Here is a 22,917-nt window from a genome sequence, read left to right as displayed (position 1 = left end):
GTGAATTGAAAACTCGTTTATATGCTCATTTTTGACTGACCATTTTAGCAATTGTGCTTGCATGATGTTGTATGCATTTGACATAAGTGAATAAGAATAAGACTTGAATAGAAAAGAAGAAAAATTCATTATATTGAGAAGGGGAACAAGCAGTATTCGGAGTTACTGAAAGCATATAGATGGATAAATCGGCAATTAGTACATTATTGAAGAAGTAATTGAGTCTTGTGAATAACAAATTATGATTGTACAATGGAATGATCTGTGCTAAACAAACAGCTTGTATATATAGCTCAAGTTTTATGAACAAACACAAGCTTTATGCTAACAAACAATGGACTTAATTTATGACAGGGTTCCCTACCAATCTAAGATAACATTCTTCACGTGATAGCGCATGCTCAGTGTTCCGAGGTACAAATCCATCATGCCTACAACCCTGAATAAAAGTTATCGTTTGTGTATAAGAGATCGACCCTCCAAGTGATTCAATTAATTAAGTTAGGTAGATAAGGAGACATTGAGTCTCGATTGTACATAATTTAGTATATTTGCGTGACATCACTGTTGCACTTAAATCAGAAAGATGACTTCTGAAAAATGAAACTTAGATGGAGGTGCTTAGCTTAGCTCACCTTAAGAACGCATGGCTCAAAAAGAACCAGAGGTCGGGGATGAACAATTTGTAAGCTGGTACATTTATGTATAAGGTGAGAATTTGAAATGTCATGAAATATCCAGTAAAAGCTTTTAATGTTAAGATTGGCTAATTTGATTAATCTCAAAATGTGTTTAAAGTTCACCGCCTCTTGATATTTGGCTTAGAATGCACTCATGTAGTATGATCGTGGTATGCTTAGTAACGTGACAAGTGTTCGACTATAAATGAATGTAAATTAGTTAGAAAGCCTGAATGTTTCAGACGCAGTGAAGAAATCAAGCGAGATCACGCTGATATAAAAAAAAACCAACGACAGAGTGTTGTTTTAATGGTGACAATGTTTAACACTTCGTGTGTCCTCAGGGTTTTATAAATATTGGCAATGATCATGACTGGATCACAGTATAATTGGATTAAACATCTGATATGATAGGAAGATGACATGAGAGAGGACTTGAGCAGGCTCTGCAACGAAAAACGACTCCCCGGATGGTGACACAGTTCATTGACGGTGTAAATCAGCTGGAACGAGGGGGGGCGAATTTACCTCTAAAGAACATTGGAAACAGACAAGAAGCAAGGGTCACCATGCAGATGACTTCTATGTCAAAAAGGGGAATAGGACACCCCAAAATACTGGACTTCAGACTCGGTTCGCACTTAGAATCTTCTTCTGCAATTAGATTCAGCTCTCAAGCACTTCCTCGGTCCAGATGAACTTTACTGAATCGCTTCACAGAAATAACCAACCTCCTGGTGAACTGACTTAGAACTCCATACACAACACAAACTTTAAAATGATTGTTATGCCTTGAATACCAAAGCATTTGTCTTGGGACATGAAGATATTTCTTTGAGGCCAATTCCACCCGCGCTTGTCTGCGAGAAGGTTTAAAAATGGTCTTTTCACACTGTTTTAATGAAATTGTGCGACTTCAAATCTGATGTGTTTGAGCACACATCTTAGCGTTTGAGTAACAGGAAAAGCAGGTATGGGAACCACAGAAGTAGTGTCATGATCATAAACATTGACATGAACCTTCCAAACACTTGAATCTTTCACAAGCGATTGCTTGTGCATTTCTGACGAATTTAAACAAAAACAAGGTTAGGTGTTTAGGTGTAACGTTTGGAGCAGAGCGAATGTCACGGAACAGTGGCTCAGTGGTTATCAAAATGCCAGTATGCCGCCGCGTCCACATAAATCACCAGTGACAGAGTATCTATAGTCACCGGAATTATCTTCATAGCCGATACCATTTATAATGCAGTAACATCCAGGAATATCGACAAAAGAACACAATTATTTCAGCGCTGGCTTTTTACTTTTTACTTTTTACGGTGTTGACAGAAAAGCTAAGCCTGTACATGCGCTCGTACGTTGAATAAAACCTGAAGCTTATGCAGCTGGGTGTTAATTTCTTTCAGTGAACTAGGAAAACAAATGCATGACATTGTACGGATCCAACTAAAAGCACGTGGATAAACGGCTTTTTGTGCAACGACGAGGTACACGCAGACAAATACGGACACGCCCATTCGTCGCATGTGAAAGTGATGACTGCCACACTGCGGCTGAAAGAAATGCGCTCTATGGAAAGCCGTAGGCTGGAGACTACAGCTTTTTCGTTCACTTGTACCGGTGCATTAATGCTTATTAGCCGCTTCTAAGACCGATTGCACATGGCCACCGATGCGAAGTTATACCTATGAAAACAAGTCGAGGGACGAGACGTGTTAGCCTCTCTAAGTATGCACGAAATCCATCGGAAAGGTACTGGCCGCTGTCCACCAGACTAGTCACGTGACTGCCTGCACAGGCTGTTTGCGTAAAAAAGAACAATCCCACTAGTACTGTGGTGCATGGAAGTTTGCCTACGCAGGAGCCGTAATTGATATCCACGAAAGCCATCTATCTGGCAAACCTGCGAGAGGTGTATTACTTTCCCACATCGTTAGTGATTCGAAGTGGGCTATTAACAGGGAGTGGTTCTAATTTAGGCCTATACCTGTTGCTTTAATCGCTTTGGATTTTCTGGAAACTGAGAGAGGGGGACTCAGCAAAAGTTGTATGTTGTATCTGCAAGGTGATGAGTCTACCCTCACCAGAATGCGACCTCTAGCTTTGGGCTCACTTGTTGCTGTCACCCTTGGTAAGTTCGTATTTTTTTCAACCTTCCAAATTTTCCTCCAATATTGCATTGATGGTTGAGTATCTAATGATCTAATTTGGAGTATACAGCAGATTTCATCATAGGTATACCCGCCCTCAAAATAATGTTGAATCAGTTCGTCTCTTATTTAAGGAATCAAATATTGTAAATAATCTATTATTTACATTCCGTTCTGTGGGATATCGTGCAGGGACAGACAGAAATATTACATAGGCTATAGGCCTAAAGTCTGGCTGTTAACGAGTAAAGTTACGTCTAGAGTAACTAAGTTATCGAGAAAAACAATCTACCCTAACAAAAGTCCATTTTGTTTATTTATGTAACAAAAAATGGTATTATTTCATATACACGTTACTTAACCGATGTCAGGATATTATTTCTTCTTTCAATTGGAGTTTGGCGCAACTGCAAAAACGAATACATGTACATCTTCTAGTTCTATTGCTAAAATGAGAGTCAGGCATGGTGGATCGATCGAACAAGGACATGTACATGTGAAACGATCAAGGGTCAAAGTTAAACATACCACTGCGCAATCGTGACAAAAAAAAACATGGGCGACGCACGACGGGCGACGCACGACGGCAGATATGGAATTCCAAAGCAAAGACAGGTGCTACAAATATTTACTAGATTTTTTCTCTGAAATCAACGAAATCTCAAAGAACGGGAAAACAGTTGATTTCCTATAACCATCTTTTCCAAGCCATGTTTTTACGCCCTGCATTTCGGTTTCTTGGCTATTCTTTTCTTTTTCAAAGGGAAAACTCTCGAGGTCCACGGGAAATTTTAAAGTAGAAATCATGATGAACATGATTGATCACTTTTGTCCAGGCAGTTTACTCTGACGGTTGTAGTGCTTCCTTATGTTATAAATTTCTGCCACCTGTTCGTTAAGTCTAAACAAAGAAATCTAAGGCTTGTCCAATTACTGAGATCAAATTCAGGAGTTACAAATTACTTATTTCCTCTTAATATTAATCTTTCTACCCCATTTTCAATGTTTAAAAAGACGACCCCCCTCGCCATGGTAACAAGGCAAAACCAGAATCAAGACTATTCTGTAATTAATCATTTTTCTTCGTCTAGACGTACCTGATATAAACTGGAGGTTGCACGCTTACTGGCATAAAATGAACAGTGAAGCATGAACCATCAGCATTAAAATATAATAATTCCAGAAGTGTTCAATCCATCAAATGGACTGAGCCATCGAAAGACAAGGAGGTTTTCTAGTTCTGAATACTTGATGAAGGGGTTCATTCTGTGTAGTATGATATATTAATACCCGGATAATTAACATCCAGAAAATGGGGAATTAGAAAAAATTCGTTCAAAGCAGACTGCCGACCACACACTGCAATGAGCATGTTTTATTAAAACATTTTGGTGGCTTGGACGCCATTCTGTCTCGCTGAATTTTTAACACAACCGCTGATCATACACGCCAAAACGCCAATTTTTGTAATTTCTTTCTTTTTTAAGTTAACTTCTTTTAGACATAGGGAAAACTGTTTAAGGTCGTATTCATGGAATAATCTAATAAATTCAGAGCATTTTTGCGCAATATTTTAGTGGGAAATACTTCAAAACAAGTAGTACTTTGCAGTTTAGTTAAAATGACGGGAGGATAGATGTCATGTTTGATTACTAGCACACGTGACACTCCTGTATCTTCCTTGGTTTCTGGAGTCATCCCATACAATTTACTTTGATACTGTATTAACAACTAGGCGACAGTTAAGAAGAGTAATAAACTATAATAGTATATATCAATCAACCATAGGGTTTTGGTCTTTTATTAACAGAAATTCAATGTCTGTGTACATCTCTCCCAGTCAAATAGGTTAATCCAAATCAAAGCAACTAGTCTTTTTTTGTCAAGTGTCACTAACACTGAGCAAGCATGGTCAAAGACATTATCAGCAGTTTTTACACTTTAATTAGCCTACCACGGATACGTAGTTGTTTCATCAATCACTGTGAACTAGGCAGTTTTGAATTTCTAGCTCCTGACTTTTCACTTCCTGCTATCGAGCTCGATAAAGTAATAATAACAATTGACATTTATAAAGCGCCCAATCCATCAAGCTGCTCCCAGGCGCTGTACATCAGTATAAGTATAAATAAAGAAATACATAACCAGATGAATGAATAAATAAATAAGAAATAAATAAAGCCTACATGTACCTTTGTTAAAATCAATCCTGAGAAACTAAAAATGCTTGTTTAAAAAAGTGCGTCTTCAGCCCGGTCTTAAAACTCTCCACATTCCTAGACTCTCTAAGTTGAATTTTAAGTTGGTTCCAGAGACGGGGACCAGCCACAGAAAACATCCTCTCGCCAGCAGAAGACAGCCTAGTTTTGGGGAGAGTAAGCCTAGACAAGTCCAACGCGGAACGGGGGAATCGACTGGGAATCCTAACATCAAGCAAGTCAAAATAACTTGGAGTACATTTAAATATCAGTTGACACACTTTAACAATTACCCTGGATTTTACTGGCAACCAATGTAACTGCATCAGCGCAGGAGTAGCGTGGTCAAATTTCTTGCCATTAGTGAGTACTCATGCTGGACTCTCTGCAAAGGAGCAAGGGCTGACGCCGATTGACCATATTGACTGTGTGTAAATATTAGATTTTTATTTTTGGTTACTGTATTTATTTGCTCTAACAAGTAGCTGTAACTGGATTTAAGTTATTGCCGTCATGATTACCGCATGAGTCTTTTGCTTTTCCTTATGTATATCTGTGTGCCACTCGAATACATATATCTATACAGAGCTCGGATTTTTATAGAAGACATTATAGATAGACAAGACATTGCATGGCTTGTCCATCAGAGTTATTTGTTCTTTCGATTTGCTCGGCAAATATAGATTTATGTCAATACGACTGACTGATCAAATGTCTCTTAACATATATGGTGCTTTTCTTTTTGTCAGGGTGTCTCATAAGCCCTAGGCCTTGGGAGGTTTACCTCAACATTTTTGCTTAAACTGTCTCATTTTCCAAAGACTTATTTAGCTCCAGTATTTCTTGTGCTTAGGGCAAAAGTTTTCTTTCGATTGGACACTTTCAGAATTTATCGAAGTGACTCGCCCATATCACAAGGTTTGCCCCAACGCGGTATTGGACCGCGGACACCTTGGTTGGCAGTTATAAACCGAAAGCCAATTGGTCGCATGCCTCTGCATTTGCAATGTAAAATTGTAAAAAAAAAAACGTTGAGGATACTGTGTTTCTGTGATTTCCCCTTTATGGTCATTTTGATTCCTTTTTGACGTTCAATCTTGATGCTTCTTTGTACATGTTTCGTCGGAAATCCGTAGAATACTGACAATTTCTGTTTGACGGATGTTACAATCATAAAAAGCCCAGACGTGGAAATTGTAAGCGAAGCCTTTGTGCCTTCTGGGGCTACTCATTGTTAATGTAGTTGACATTGATATTGTGTAAAACATGGACTATTGTATTAGTCTGAAAAAAGGCATCTTTGTGTTTGTGGGCCTGACCAGAGAAAGGCAAAACTCAATTACCCACATGTGTATTTCGTTTTGCCTTACTATTTCATAATGTTTTGTGTTTCATATGTAGCAACGCCACTGGAGACTGCAGATAAATACTCCGTTGCAATGCATGAACTCTAGTTAGGTGTAATCTTATGTTTTGAAACGCTTTAGCTTGGTCAATCTTTTCCAGGTTGTTCTAAAGAAAATAATGAAATTTGAGTGTGGTAACTGATTATCTCCTTCAATTTCTTCGCAGCTGTCATATAGCAGTCCGTGGTGTATGTAAATCTTTTTCGTCATCTTGTAGAGCAGGAAAGGCTGCGATAGAGCCAGATGTGACATGTCGTAAAAGGGAAAAAATACGTCATTACAAGTGACGAAATGTCGTCAAATGGAGATGCGCATACCCAAGGATGCTAGTGTTGCAAATGAAGTTTACCTTCTTTTGCGTTTTGTGGTTCTTGGGTTGAGACTCAGCCTTAAGAAATCTGATAGCTTTAATGTAGAAGTCATCAGATTATACAGTGGGACACAGGGAACTCAGGGCAACCTTTGATGGGTGGGCTTCATCTAGTGTTTTTTTTTTTCCTGTGCAAGTGACCCTGTTGGGCGCGGTGTTAGCTGAGAAAGTGTGTTACTTTAGCCAAGAGCCCGACCCCAGCCAGAATGGTCGTCTTCGCTGGGTCTTGCCTGGGAGTAAGAGCAATCACTGTCGGTGTACCAGCATCTGGCCGGGTCCCTTGTACACCAAGCCGCTCCAGAGATCACGGGAACCGTTCTACACTGATACTCCAATCTTTACCAGCGACCAAGAGGAGATTCATCACTACTTTGACTGTCATGGTTTGTATACGCATAGTCGATTTAACATTGTTTGTGATAGAAATTCTGTCGCCATGTTATTTAAGGGTTGAGTACATACCATTGATAGAAGAACGTGTCTATTTTTGTATTTTGAATACTTAGTCACAGTTTTATGAGGCCTATCCCTTTGTAAACACGCTTAGAAGTTGAACATTTCGTGTCCTGTGATCATGCACTAAACACTATCTAGGCTTATCAATAGTTTAATTAAAATCATTAGTTTCACTTTCGATTTCGTGTTACACCATTGTGTTTGCTCTGATTTAATATAACCTTTATCGCTATCTCTAGGTTTCAAAATGGTTATAGTTAATTTCTAGACTGTTTAGACTACTGTTAGAATATTACTATTTTATTGTGAATATATTTCAGCAGTGGAAGTTGTAAATTTTAAAACGTTCCGTGGTAAGATTCTAGCTTTCATGTTGCAAACAGAAACCAATGCTCAACAATCATAAGCAAGACATTTGACATATCATTATTGTTGTGGTTGCTAACCTGTTTTACTCCAGGTAAACTCATATGCTAAGCAATATTATATCCCCAACCGTGTTTATCATCTATATGAAACTGGCACCTTCAACTGTTTTTATTTCACTTTCCACCCTCCTTTCATCAACATCATTTTAGATAGGCTACACCACCTACACTAAAATTGACATGTTATTCTTCTTTCAATTGTTTAAACTCATTAGATAAAACTCCAACCGTCGTGAAAGAAACTGACGTACAGATCCGTACTCAGCTAGATTTTCAAATAAAACAAAATATCATGCATTAAAGCTCCCCACTGATACATTCCGTTGTTTTCTTCGTTTGGCTTTCTACAATAATTTTATAGTCTGCAAGAGGAGTTTTTAAATAGGCAAAAACAGAGATTGATTGCATGAAGATTTTTTTGTAATTTGAAATAATGTTTCTAAATAAGAGTAAATTGAAAAAAAATTCTACTCCAGCGAAATGTACACATTTGTCGTCACGTCAAATTCACCCCCCCCTTTCGCTTGTTTATGAACCGACCTATGGTCTCATTAAAGCCTGCAATCATTTTTCACTCTCTAGTTGATCTGTATCAAGACGCATTTATGGTGTGCTGTTACGTGTTCCGACTTTCGAGATTGGTGTGACTGTCGGCTCGTAGTCTCAGTCAGTTTATTTCATTCAAAACTGAGAAGTAATTTGAATGTAAACTAAGAATTAACTTCCTGTCTGATTGTGTCAAGATCCTTGCAGTCCTAACCCTTGTCAAAACGGAGGAACATGCAGTCCATCTGGCGGCTCTTTCCAGTGTCAATGTGAACCTGGTTTCAACGGTACAAGTTGCGAGGACAAACCATTGGGTAATTGAATAATATGATGCTGAAGTAAAGCTTCCCTAGTCCTGTTTTGTCCCATTATGTAGTTGCTCCAAAGTGTCCCTAATATTTACAAATAGGTCATTTGGGAGACATTTTGCGTTAAATTTTTCAGCATTAGGTAGACATTGGCTTTTAGGGAGAAATTTCAGTGTCTCCCTAACTACCAGAAGGAGGCTGAATTTTTTTGGTTCAAATTTTGCGAGATGATAGATTAGGGTCTAAAATGAAAGCATACAAAGTTTTGTTCAGATCAGATTAGGAAATATTGAATTATGGGACAGTAAAGTTGGAAAAAATTGTGCACGTTCTTATGGGAATGTCTCCCTAATGACCTATTAGTGGTAATTTAAATAACGATTATCATTACTGGTCATGCCTCTTAGCTTCCACCTTAAGAGACTGTCATACCGACTAGAGCACACTTAACTTGCAGTTAGGTTTTCCTTGCAGTGAAACTACATGGCAAGAGGACACGAGAATCATAACTCTCGTGCATACACGTACTAAGGAAAAATATAGTGTGAAACTGAAGAGGTGGGACATCGGAAAAGTCAGACAAGGACCATCATATGGCATTTAATGCTTGTTTTTGTAACAAAAAATAAGCAAAATGAATGATGAATAAACGTGACCTTATTTTAGACCAAACTTCGACAAGTTTTGTGAGCTTTTGGTATAAAAGTGTTATTTCCTCCACCAATCTTTTGACATACAATAATAACATACTTGTGCATGCATACAATATTTCTTTCTTCAGACTGTGAAGCCTTGTTTTCGTCTGGTGTCCGTGAGGGCGGTGTATATACCATCTACCCAAGGAATTACCCTAACGGTTTGGAGGTCTACTGTGATATGGATAATACATCTGGAGGCTGGATTGTAAGTCTGTGTTAAATACATAATATTCCAGCCCAATTTTCAGAACGTTGATTCAACAATTCTTCCTTCGTGTTTTTGATGAGATCGACTGGACTAAGTCCTGGTGCTACAAAACGTTAAAGTTGTCAAAAGAAAGAAAAGAAAAGAGGTCTTTACGAGTCTTCCGAAAGTCAGTGGTGGGATATGTTAACGAATAAGAGCACAGAGGTGACAAATATCTTAAAACCGTCCCGGGGTGGAAATCTGAGACAGTGGAAGGGTCGGAGGGCTTTACCAAAACACGGCACTGGCGGCCACGTCCATGACAAAGGCTTACATCTTGTACATTTAATGTACCATAAGTCTTTGACTTAAAGGAAAATTATACTTCCACAGTTTTAGCGCCATTTGTAAATCGAGGACTTTTCTGCTAGCTGTATATTGCGCATGGTTGTTGGACATGCAGTTAAGAAAATAAGCTGAAACGTTCAATTTTATCGCAAGACTTAAAGATGTCAGGAATGGGATATGCCCCCATCTTCCTTACATACGCACCTGTTGAAAGGATGTACAAGAAGGAAGGAAATTAAACCACGGTAAGTGTTTTACTCCTTTGGGTACGCATAATAAAGATGTTTACGAACAGAAGAGGACAAAATTATATTGGAAACCATTCAATATAAACTAAGGTTTTTTTATTATAGGTTTTTCAGAAGCGGTTTGATGGGTTGGTGAATTTCACTCGCAACTGGACCGAGTACCGGGATGGATTCGGCAATCTGACGGGCGAGTTCTGGTTGGGAAACGAGAAACTTCGTCAGCTAACATCGGAATATGAATGGTTACTACAGATTAATCTGGCGTATGAAGACCCGTCTTACTCTACACCAGAAACCAGCTACTGGTGGATATTCCGTGTCGTAGGCTACAATTACAGCGTGAACTTGGAAGGATTAGTAGGTACGATAAATCACCCATGATTCACTATCACGCACGATCACAGGCAGGGGCAAGAGAGCGAGAGAGACAAAACTAGAAAGCAAGCATATTTCTAGTAGAATCAAATGGTTGAGGGAAGACCTGTTTTGAAAAGTAAATCGAATACTCTTTGCATTGGTGTGAACTGCGTAAGTCAATGCGGAGTGTTTGTCTATTGTAGATATGTAACGTTTTGCCGTTTAAATGAAAAGCTACAATCATATGGCACATATTTAAATGTGTTCTGAACGTACAAAAAACGATAAACCATGTATTGGGGAAGCTTGGTAAAGGGAAGAATTTTAAAAAGAAAAAACCTATTTGCCACCATCCCGATAAACCCCGCTCCTTTTTGATAACTGGATGAAAAATGAAATCTTAAAAAATGATCACGGTTTTGGTCATAAATAAGGAAATTCTTATAAGCATCAAAGCCAAAAAAACCAGTGAAACCTTTCAAATGGTAAACAAAAATTGAAAATAATTAACTGCGACACGAAGGTGCATTTTGATTATTTGTATTGGAGCTACCCCTAAAGTTATCTACAAATGGCTAAAAGTAGTGGAAACAACGGCAACAAATGGACCTGAAACTAAAACCAGTTTAAGATGTTTTATAATACTGTTAAATACTATTTCTCAAGTGGAAGCCGAAAGTTTTCGTTGTTGTGGTTGTAGGATTGAAAATTAATTTACTTTTTACATAAGTAAAGAATGAGATGTATTACTTAGAAAATATTTCGGAGGGAACCCTTGTTTCAGCATCGCAATCTTTTTGATCTGCTTGTGCCAATCAAGCTCTTGCATGTTTGCCTGATTGTTCATCTTTGTAGGCAATTCCCCCTTGCCATCAAGTCAGACATCACACCCGTTTTCGACTTACGATAAAGACAACGACGGAGAGGACCATCTCAACTGTGCTGCTCTGACGAGAGGAGGTTGGTGGTTTGACCAGTGTGAGCCTCCGCAGGATTCTTGGAGCAATCTGAACGGTGAATATTTCCTTCCAGAGGATTCCACAGACAGCTATTACCGCGGTATTAGATTGGCTGATGACTGGGCTGACTTTAATGTAGCTGGAAGAACTGAAATGAAGCTGCGTCGCTTCTTGCAAAATGGTAATCACTATAAACTTAGTTACTTTTTGTCTAAATATGAGTAAAACTTAACGGAGTAATAATTTATTTCATGTGGTTTTTCTACATGTCTGCGCTATCGATTTGCTGTTTAGTTTTTGAGCTGTTGAAATGTGAACCACAGAAAGTATATGTAAAATTTTTAAAAAGACTGAATCGGGGAAACTTTGGAATATATTTTGGGATTTCATCAACTGATACCCTCGTGCCTATCGCCTACTGAAATGAATTGTATATTACTACGGTACTCTTCACGCGTAATTTGTAGTTACAATGTACATGCTCACTAACCCCACGCGTCATTTTCGACGGTGGAGAGTCTTAAATCTCTAATTTTCATTAGACTGAGAGGTGATCCCATCGTTTACTTTTCTGTTGAATCTTGTTAATACTTCTACCGTTTTAAGTCGTGTGAAAACGGAGGTTACTGTAGCCTACCGATTCCTCCAAGTCCTTTCATTGTGACTGTACATCCATTTTGATTGGTGATCTCTGTGCAACGTCTTTCGTTAAAATTGTTGATTTTATGTTGCTGTTAAGCGCAAACCAATGCTCAGAAATCAAATCCACGAGCAACATACTTCACGAGTTTGCCGAGAACAATGATGCGTAAAATCAAATAACTGCGCCAACGCATGAAATCGAATACATACAAACGGAGAAAATCAAATCTCGTTTTTGACGAAAGAAACAACAATTTTCACAAAAGGTTTCATATAAGGTAAATTGCCAGATTAAATGATGAAATTACCGGTAGAACGGTGAAGAGATAATATGACTAATGCAATTGGCGAATTGAATATCGATATTAGCATAGTGAATAATGAAATCGCTGGAAGGACCAGCAAAACTGTAGAATGAAATGGTGAAAGTAACGGGACCTATCAATAATATCAATGGTGGTACATAAAGTTATACGCTGTTAATACTTTAGGGCACTACTGGTGCATCGTCAACACAGTGGTAAATGGCTGACGTGGTGCATATACTTGATGCATTCGACTATGCTACCGCGAACTATATATTGACAATTATAGAGACTGATCCAAATGAACTAAAGGACGCAGGTAAAAAATAACCATTCTCAATCGCATTACTAAACGCGGTATAGCAGGCAAATATTGTTTATTAATTAAAACAGCAAAAAGTGTGAGCAATTGGTTTATGTAGGTTATCCAACACATACGTGGTTGGACATTCGCGTATGAACAGGGCTATGCGACGTGGCTGTGAAGACAAACTTATTCTAGCCTACCACTGCATACAATCAGCATGTTTCATTTGTAGATTATTGTTGAATGAATTCTGCTTCCTGTACCGGCAATTCCGTTGTCAAGGATTATTTTCTTCACAGATTTATTGTGCAAGTTCAACTCTCAGTAAAAATTAGCGATGTACTTCCTCCAAAATGGATCAGCACCCTTAGCCTTGAGGAAGATCGTTTCTGCCACAAATAGTACCAGAACTTATAGGTCAGGCCCGCGGGATGTCCGCCAGAATATCTTTGATGAACATCCCATTATCATCCCCGTGCATCTATATGAACGAGCTCCACGGGTAGTGACGCAGTTGCCATTTCGAACAAACCCAATCTGTCCGGAGCTAGAAAAACGGGCCAATGGATATTTTGAGGTTTTGTCTTAAGAGATTTTAGAAGATTATCAGACTTTCTTTTCATTTTTCTGACATGACTTCGTTGTTAATGAAAGAAATGCTTCCCTAGTTTTATGCCACTGGGAGCTAGTAAGAGAAACAGGTGGACGAGAGGAAGGAAATGGTCTTGTTCAGTTTCTGATTTTACTCTGTGTTTGTCTTCATATTCGATGAATCAAGGACTGATCCATTACATATTTATTTAACTGTGCCAAGAAACCATCAGTTCGCTCAAGCATTATTGAAATTGGGGAGGGGGAGTTGCATCATCCGTCAAACCTTTTTTTTTCTGATTTTGTACCTGATTTCATCAGTGGACATCGCAAAAAGCTATACTTAATTGTGTAAGATGCCATTTCTTGTGACAATGTTATACCGACGACCGAATTGGGAGGGGGGGTGTACTGCCATGCTACGGAAAGCCCCCTTTTCTTAATTCCTTCGGAACAATAACTTGACTGTTTCGTTTCTGTTTGATTCTTGTCAAGGTTCTTGCAATTCCGAACGTTGTGAAAACGGAGGAACCTGCCTTGAATCTGACAGTTCTTTCTACTGTCAATGTGCACCTGGTTTCCTCCGTACACGGTGCGAGGACCATCTTGGCGGTAAGACCAAAGCTTACGATTTCAAACTCAATTTAAAGATTCAGATTCCTCTATCAGAGGCAAAGGTAGCCAAGTCCTGCCTTTTTTGTTTGTTATAATTGTACATTAGGTTTGCACAGTGACCTTTGTGAAACGCCTGTGGTTACAACAGTGATTTAACAGACCTGCTATATAAGCAAGAAACTGCTAAGTAGATTTCCTGCACGGAGCAAATGTAACGAAGAACCAGTCACGCGCAATATACTTCACTTTTCTGCTTTGGCATATATCTCTTGGCTCAGTGAATGTCCTTTTTACTAATTCCTAGATTTTGGCGGTTTCCATTCACCCACTTTTCCCGAATTCCTGATATTTACACATTCGAAAGTATCGGTATTCTTTTAGTTACAAGTGCCAACACGATGACATGATGTTCTTAAGATGTGTGAAATAAATTTTAAAAATTCCAGCCACGTTGCTGCTAGTTTCAGATGGTAACGCAACGTTCAACGTCATGTACGGCATTTTTAAATGCTTTGCTGATGTTCTCAGTGATGATATTGTACCTTTATTTACACATGACGGTTCTGCCCACATAAATTGTACAAGTTTGTAGTCCGTGCAGAAAGTTTCTTCAATCACTTTCTACGTTTTATGTATTACCAGTCAAGTGAACGAATTTCAATGGTGATGTCCATCGGTGTAAATCCGCGGGGAATGGAGGTATGCATCCTCCAGCTTTTTAACCGGGGTCGGCGATTGAATTTCCTCAGATTGTGAACAAGTTTTTAGACATTCCAACGAACCAAAATGTATTCATTATCACTCAGAAATGGAAAACAATTAAAAAAAGCCGTTTTGATGTGAACTTCTGCATGAATGTAATACACCTGTATCATGAACACCGCCCCCTATATAGTGTCACGTAGCGTCGACATCTCTTGGCGCTTTTCAAATTTCCATGGCCAGGCAAGTCACCCCCACCCCAATATCTGGCACATATTTACGCCGCTGGCGTTGCATAACATTATCAAGGATAGACTTTCTCAGCGGTTGCCTGACGTGTATTTTTTCAATGACAAAATCTTCGCTATTTTTCATTTGGTTAATTTTAGCCACTGTGTGTTAAAAAAGGCTGTATGGAAAAATGCTGATAATCTTGAGTATTGTTGATTGGCGTACAAAACTGGTTTTTGCCAGTGTAAGCCTACTGGCCCCATACATGATTTTACGATGACGGATATCCTAAATCATTCAATCGTTTACTTGGCTATTAAATTGTATTTAGATGTAACTCTAGTTGCTACGTTCTTATCAGAGTTTGACATTTTGTGGTTTGTTCAATACTGGAAGATTTTTTTGGGGGTCTCAGACCTTTAATTTCCTTCCAACCAAGAAGTAATTCAAATGTTTACTTCCTGTCTGATTTTGTCCAGATCCTTGCAGTTCTGACCTTTGTCAAAACGGAGGAACATGCTATCAACGGCAGTCTCGCCAATACTGCCAATGCGCACCCGGTTTCAGAGGTGAACACTGCCAGAAAAGACCTGAAGGTAAGACCAAAGCTTATATTTTCTTATTTCACATTACAGTGAATTGGAGCTTGCCCAGTCACGTCATTAGATCCCAGAGTGTTGGGTGTAAGGTCTTATTTATCCAGAGTGCTTGCTATCGCGAATGTGCACCCATTTTCATGGGAACACACTGCGAAGACAACCCTTTTCTTGATCTCATACAACAGTGAAATAAAGCAAGCTCAGACCTGTGACATGCAAGTAATCCCAAAGTGTCAGGAACTCATAATGCCCAGTTGGGTGGAATATGTTGCACGCATGAATCAAAGCTTCATTCACCTTATCATCGAACTACCTGACCGACTACACAGAGCAATTACACACGATTCTCATTACCATGGTTACGAGGCCTAAGGAGGACATAAAAATCACGAATCCTTTAATGGGATGTAGTGGAGGAAAACCACGTGAAATTCAGACGATGTGAAAAGACAGCGGAAAAGGAGCCTGTATTAAACCAAGGGACTCTGTTCTAAAACTCACTGGCGCCCGTGTATGTGGCCACGTTTTAGATCCATCAATATCGGCAATGGATATTGTTAAATTTACAAAAAGCTGTTTCTTTCAGCTAATTGTTTCAACGTAATGGTGTCCTTAATAGTCAGTGGCGTATCCAGGAGGGAAACTGGGTAGAAGTTTCCCCCAGAAAATATGTTGCAATGTTGGAATGAATTGATAGCAATATCAATTTAAACAATTTACTACTATAACAACTTTGGCAGGAGGCAGAGATAAATTTTAATGGGTGAAAAAAGTTTCGGTTTCAGAAAAATTTTGCTCCCTCATCCTAAACCTGCGTACATGCTGTTATTATAATACATAACGTCTTTTTCTCAGGTTGTCATCATTTACATTTTCGTGGTATCCGCCAGAGTGGTGTGTACACCATTTACCCGTCAAAATACCCTGACGGCCTGGAGGTCTACTGTGATATGGATGCTGCATCCAAAGGCTGGATTGTAAGTTTGTCTTATCATTTGAGGGAAGGGTAGCCCAATCGTTAGGCTGAATTTTCTGTCAAATGTAGGATTTGCAATCAGTGCCAGAGCCGAAACAACTTTGTGGAGATATAGGGTTGACAACTCGCTTATGAGAAAACACGTGTTGCAAACTAAACAGCTGGACAAGTTACGTTTATGTGTTTTTATTATGCCAGTGTTTTAAGAATAGTTCAGTGGATAATGCTGTATTTGTTTCCATTTTACATAAAACGAAGAACTTTAATTCTAATAAGAATTGTAAATATCCAAAGAAAGTGACTCGTTCCAAGGTTTTCGCCAACAAAGAACTTACCAAAACGATCACATTAGTAGCTGATTGATACTACTCGATCGGTTGCAATTCTTCTAAAGACTGGTAAACAAATTTAGAAAGTACAAAATCTCAAAATAAATTTCATGCAATGAGAATCCGAAGAAAATGAGAAAATTGCTACATATTATATCGAAAGATAAATGCCTACACCAACGGTGAGATTAAACTTAATCTAGATCTTACATAACTATAAACTCGCCGAATAAGAGAAAACCAGTCTTTAAAAGTCTTCGGCAATTGCAATGCATTACTCCCTATAGCGGCAAATAAGGCAATGGGAAGGGTGATTAAATCCTATGAACAAGATAAACAGCATTCTGCTGTTTGCACTCAGTCCTCTTTTCATACTTTTTTTTGTCTTTTAACCTTGGACGGTTAAAAAGACCTAAGACACCGCCGACAAGTGGAAAGAAATCCCCACCTTCGCTCGATAAACTCTTATATTGAAAGGCAATAAAACGTGCAATTGCAAACACGCATACTACTATGCCAATGCATTCTTAGACGGAAGGAAATCTTTCAGTCATTCATTCAACACTAACTATATTTGGTTGAAGGTGTTTCACAAGAGGTTTGACGGGTCGGTGAATTTCACTCGCAACTGGACCGAGTACCGGAACGGATTTGGCAATCTGACGGGCGAGTTCTGGCTGGGAAATGAGATACTCCACCAACTGACTTCGGGACGGGAAAAAAGATGGGTACGGATAGATCTGGAGGATGACCAGGAAAGGCATCAAACCTACCAGGCAAAGGAATTCAGCATCAGCGGCGACAAATACACCTGGACTCACCGCAAACATGCTCATCATCATCAGGGTACGTAATACCACAGAAATACTCCTTATGGGATATGATATCAGAGGTTCTTTTGAACCAATGATTGGTATTTTGGTAACATTACACACTGTTCCTTTTGTAACCCTGAACCCATCCTTTATCCAAACGTCACGCCACCTTAGACTATACAATTCGGGGTAAAAAAATAACCCCAAAATATCAAAGCGATAAACTGTCAACCGCTGGCAGAATACGGAGTTCTAAAAATAACTGTTGCGTTCCCTCGATATCAGTCTCTCAATATCAGGCTGGTGGTAGCATGACTATTATTTAGTTATTTGGCGAGTGACATTCAGAGTTGACAATTTTTTGAACGTGAGGGGATTAATTGTAGCCCCAATACTGTCCGAACTAGAACGTGGTTAGCGCAGTGATCTGATCGAGGCACTGTATCATTTACTCAATAGAAGGACCAAGGCTAGCCTAGCCGGTAGAACTAGTGAGGTGCACGCCTCAGGTGTGTCTGTCTGGGTCAATGGTCGGGTTGTAGCGGTGCCGGGCTATATAGCTGGATATTCAAACGCACTGACTTCTCCATTAGAACGATATGGAGCCGCACAACGATCTGTCTGCTGCGCTGTACGTTCGGTTAGGCATCGCAGAACAAGGTTTTTATCCACCGCCCCTGACTAGTCTGAGCTGCGGAAATTCTGCCCTATTGTGGGTTTGCAAGAACTTAGAGATTAATAAAATATCAGCGTGGTTAATGGACTAAACCAACAGGCATTTTCCATCCCAAGGAGTCACGTAACTTTCCTGTGGTCGTGGGCAAAAGTTTAAGGTTTGTGTGTAAAAAGTTGAAAAACGGAATAATTTGTCACGTGTAAAAGAATGCAGCGCCGAGTGGATAAAAGTTCTAGGCTTATAAAAGTTGTCTCGAAGAATGATTGACATTTACAAAGTTCAACCAAAGGAGACCTCACTACGCCCAGCCACGCCCAGCCACCCGGAGGGTAGATTTTAACTACGCAAAATTCCTAGGAATCACAAAGACAACGGAGTAAGGGAGCATTCTAATCACGCCACACTCTAGCATGAGTAAATTGATAGAAAATTGTCATTTCAGCTAGGCTGTTGAATATGCATAATTCTAAGCTAGATAAGAAACCCTGGAATGCATGATATGAGAACGAGTTAAACTTGGGGACACTATAGAATTCCAGTACTGATCGAGTTTGAGGGTGTGCAACATTATCATTATTGGTGATCTCTCTCACTATAACAGTCAAAAAATCACCAAACAAACCAGTCCTAGTTTATTCATCACATCCCATCACAAAATGACGAAAACAAACTTACGACTTGTTTACGTCGGGCCTCCCTTTCTCCATTTTTAGTTGTCCCTTTTAAGATTAACAACTTTGGGTAGAAATTTCACAGCAACCTGGCAAACATTAGTTAAAGGACACAATGATCCATAACGCTACATCGGGGAGTCTTTGCAGAGGGTCAGCCCTTGAACATTTCTCGCCTTAGAATCCTAGCTCCTTGAACATCGCATGAAACGACTGAAAAACAAAACCTGGAACTCATTTCACCAATTGTTCTTTATCAAGATGAGAGAAATCACCCATAGATGCTCAACACCGCAATTCTCTTTACTTCATTCGTTATTCTTGCTCAGTATCACGCTTTTTGTGAGATCGGATCGACAAACTTTAGTCTGATTTTCTTATTCCTTTTTTGCGTCCTCTTCTAATCCAGCCCCTCCTCATCTCAACGGGCGAAGCTTCTCAACATACGACATGGACAATGATAAGGATACCAATGCTAATTGTGCAGCTGAGCTGAAGGGAGGCTGGTGGCTCGGCACATGCAGTGGTACCTCTGGTGCTCCGTACGGCCTTAATGGGGAATATCAACAAGGTCATGATCGCGGTATAATATGGGCTGGACGGGAAGGCCATCGAATTGTCAAAAGCGAAATGAAGCTGCGTCTGAGCTGGTGGTAAACTAATAGGAGACTCACAGTGGAAACGATTTGTGACGCAGAACAAATAATGTAATAATGCTTTTGCGGCAAACCTGACACATAAAACTGAACGTGAGGTGCGTTGGGATTCTTGCATTCTTTGTTTCGTGGGAAACTCATAATAAAGCATAAAACAGCGTACTGTGAATTTTCACAGCTTTCGGTGTAGAAACTCATTTCAATCGTACACAGGACTGCTTCTTAAGTCATCAAAACTGCCATTTTCCTATATTTAGAGTGCTTCAGAGTCGCATCACATCATTTGACTCCAGTTTGGGTAGGTGGGTGGCTACTCATTCCCTAAGTAGCACCATTGTATTGGGAAGTATTTTGTATTCATTCCAGGTGTCCTATTGTAGCAAGAATTTTTATTCAAATATCTCGAAATGTGTGATCTTGCTCAATAAAGCTAGGTATAAACATTGTTTGTGACTGTAATAATGCTTTTTCGATAAACGTGTCACACAAAACTGAGCTTGAGGTTCTTTGTGATTCTTGCATTCTTTGTTTCATGGGGAACTAATAACAAACAATGAGACGCAAAGAATGTCAGTTATGAGAATTTGGAACTTAAGAAGTTTTAATAAGGAACTGGAAAATAAATGAATGAAGAAAAATAAATATCTGGTGTAAGTTTTGGATAATTGAGATTTTAAGAATCAATGTGGATGTGGTTATACTGGTCGATGATATGTTCAACATGACATTTCGTGATTAAGATGCCTGTCAGTTTGATGTACATTTGATTTAATTATGTACATTTTGTCCAAACTACAAATCGTTTTAAGGATTGCAGGTTCAGGTCTACTTTGTTACTACTATGATTGCAACCAGGTGGTGGTGTTTCCTTCCTTATTTATTACATGCTGAAATTGATAAATTATGGCAGCTGTTGAATAAATTAAAAACAACAACAGATTTCACTGCCAATGGTGTAATCAAACAACAATTTTATACTTGGCCAGAACTTGCGCCTTGAACAGGAAAGAAGTGTATTTTGTGAAATTTGTGTATTTTTGTGAATGTGTGAACTGGATTCTCAAACTTTTGCCAGAGATACAAATCACTTCCTAAAGAGCACTGGTTCTGTAAATTCTGGTTTTAGGTTGGCGAGCTTGTAACTTTCCATGTTTGATGTGAGTTTAAACTTCGAAGTGTTGTATAAGCCGCTAATGTGCTCAGTCTTGAATGTACACAACGTGACGTTTCTGTTATAAATATGGAGAAAATATTTTGAAAAATGGGGAACAGAAACATATGGAGCGAGAGTTGACAATCTTGAGCGGACATCAATTTTTGAGAAGGCGAACAGAAGGTGTTTACTTACATCTGCATGTATATGCATGAACGTCCGTTTATGTATTAAACTGTTGAAGTGCCCAGTTGATTAAATATTGATCATCTTTTTGTCAACCACACATTTTAACTGTACAAATTGTAGAAAATCAAATGTTCAATGTAAATAAATCCTTCAGATCTTCAAAGCCAATTGCGCATGAGTCAAGAACAATAACATGGGGTAGCGAATAAGTTATTCAAGATTTGAATAATGGAGTGGAAAATTTTCATTGTGCACGATTATATAAAATAGGTTAAATAAGATTATATATCTTGTGAGAATTTGACCATAAGTTTAAAATGACCGTTCAAAGAAATCATTGTGAAGATAGGTACACTTTTTAAAATCTCAAAATTTACTTTTCCAAAGAGTTTTTCAGATCAATGTTTACAACTGTCATAGTTCAAGGCTTGGTGGAAGATTAATTTCTGAGCTTATGCATTGTACTTGTTATCATTGAGTGGAATTAGAAATAATGTGATACTTAAAGATTAATTTAAGATTCTTGTGTGTATGTTTAATTCCGAACTAGAAAGAAAGAGGTTAGTGGACCGAAGCAGAAGCTGGCTATTAAAGCCCCTTCCCCTCCTACACTTTCAGTTTTCAATATTGTTTCTTAATGCATCAGAAAGCAGAAAATGTATCATTTTTGGCAAAATAGAATTCGCTTGGGCTTTTTCCCTTAACATTTGATCAAAGGGCTCATCATGAGATAAACATTTCCGGCATTTTGGCCATTGAGATCAGGATGTTTGGTCATGTGATTTCTTAGTTGAACTGGAAAATGAGGACAAAACGAGTAATCGTAGCGAGTGCTTTCATTTTTGGGAAAGGTTCTGATGGTCGAGACACAGTCACGATTTATTGTTGAATTCATTGCAAAATTGCAGTGTATGAAACATGTATGAAAATGGAATAATCGATGAAAAATTGACATGTATTTCTGTCCACTGAAAATATGTTATTTTCAAGATATTTATGATTAGTTGATTTGTAGAGGATAGTGAAGAAGTAGTATGTGCCGAAATATATTGATTCTATTTTGTTTCACCTTTTAAGTTTGTTTTTTCCATTTGCTCAGTTTATATGTGTAATTGCTTTGAATGCCTTAACTGTTAGATTGATTGCATATCTACAAAAAGGAAAGTAAGAATAGGCCACGTTAGATTAAGATGTGATATGACATTGACAATGACAGGTGACCATTTTTATCTTGACCATTTCTATTACATTTTTTTATAAAGCCATTATCATATCCAATGAGATGTGATTTGCTGATAAACATGTTGGTTTTACCAAAATTAATGAAGATTGTCCCGGGTGGGGGGGTTGTCTGGACAGATCCCATGAAGTTAGCGCATGAGAGCTCTGGAGGCCTGGCATTAAGGGTCCTAATCCCATCTCAGTCAACCTTCAAAATCTCCCTCGTATGAAGGATATCTTGTGCGCTGATCCAGCTTTTCATGGTAACAAAACAGTTTGTACTTTGGCTCGTGTTTTTATCTGACAAAAAAGTGTTTTCCAATTAAAGTTATCTCCATTTGGGAATCTTGTAACCGTACAGACGTTTCCTACAAAGACAGTCAAATTTAGAAGGAAAATCTGCTTTAATCGATATTGGATTTTAAACGAAAGTCACATTTTGTCACAATTTGAATTTCACTGCAAAGATATCGATGATTGTTTCAGATGCCACATCCAGCGCAATAAATATCAAAGCACACATTATCGCCTACATTATCGAAACCAAACTTGTATCATGACTACAACCATCAGCAACACGCACGCCTATAGAATGTGGTTGCTTATGAAACACTGCATTGAACTGACGTTCCTGTATTACAACTTTCTAGCCTCGGGCTTTAATTGAAGATCATTTCTTTTTATTTTTCAATGTCCAAACTAAATTATTTCAACAAAACAACAGGGTTTCTGGTCTGAATATAATGATGGAATTAAGCAGAAGTAGACAGCTTCTTTATTCACAAACTGTTGTTCACAAACAGCGATTTATCAAACATTCAACGTGGTGAGCTTTTGGCAAATCCAATTGTTCATGTTTGAAGTATGTGCGGACGAGCAACAGCATTAACGTAAAAA

General features: G+C 38.7%; 1 protein-coding gene across 1 annotated transcript; it reads left to right on the top strand.

The window, feature by feature from the left end:
• The first annotated feature begins 1,950 nt into the window (after positions 1-1,950).
• Positions 1,951-21,875, top strand: LOC147795486 (uncharacterized). Its single transcript, XM_087131801.1, has 11 exons — positions 1,951-2,814; positions 6,945-7,190; positions 8,435-8,551; positions 9,327-9,448; positions 10,132-10,387; positions 11,239-11,523; positions 13,683-13,799; positions 15,215-15,331; positions 16,190-16,311; positions 17,224-17,485; positions 19,211-21,875. The coding sequence occupies exons 1-11, from the start codon at positions 2,733-2,735 to the stop codon at positions 19,456-19,458; spliced, it is 1,974 nt and encodes a 657-aa protein (XP_086987927.1). The 5' UTR covers positions 1,951-2,732; the 3' UTR covers positions 19,459-21,875.
• Positions 21,876-22,917: the final 1,042 nt, after the last annotated feature.

The sequence above is a fragment of the Acanthaster planci genome, unplaced genomic scaffold (assembly GCF_054643075.1).
Source record: "Acanthaster planci isolate LZ-2023a unplaced genomic scaffold, COTS_SCS Contig15, whole genome shotgun sequence".
NCBI lineage: Eukaryota > Metazoa > Echinodermata > Asteroidea > Valvatida > Acanthasteridae > Acanthaster > Acanthaster planci.
The sequence above is the reverse complement of the archived record's forward strand: the minus strand, read 5'-3'. Positions and strand labels throughout refer to the sequence as shown.

Excerpts from the sequence above, each read along its gene's own strand:
- LOC147795486 (XM_087131801.1), top strand. The coding sequence starts at position 2,733 with ATGTTGTATCTGCAAGGTGATGAGTCTACCCTCACCAGAATGCGACCT. Across the intron at positions 7,191-8,434 it reads TCACTACTTTGACTGTCATG|ATCCTTGCAGTCCTAACCCT; the intron begins GTTTGTATACGC and ends GATTGTGTCAAG. Across the intron at positions 8,552-9,326 it reads TTGCGAGGACAAACCATTGG|ACTGTGAAGCCTTGTTTTCG; the intron begins GTAATTGAATAA and ends TTCTTTCTTCAG.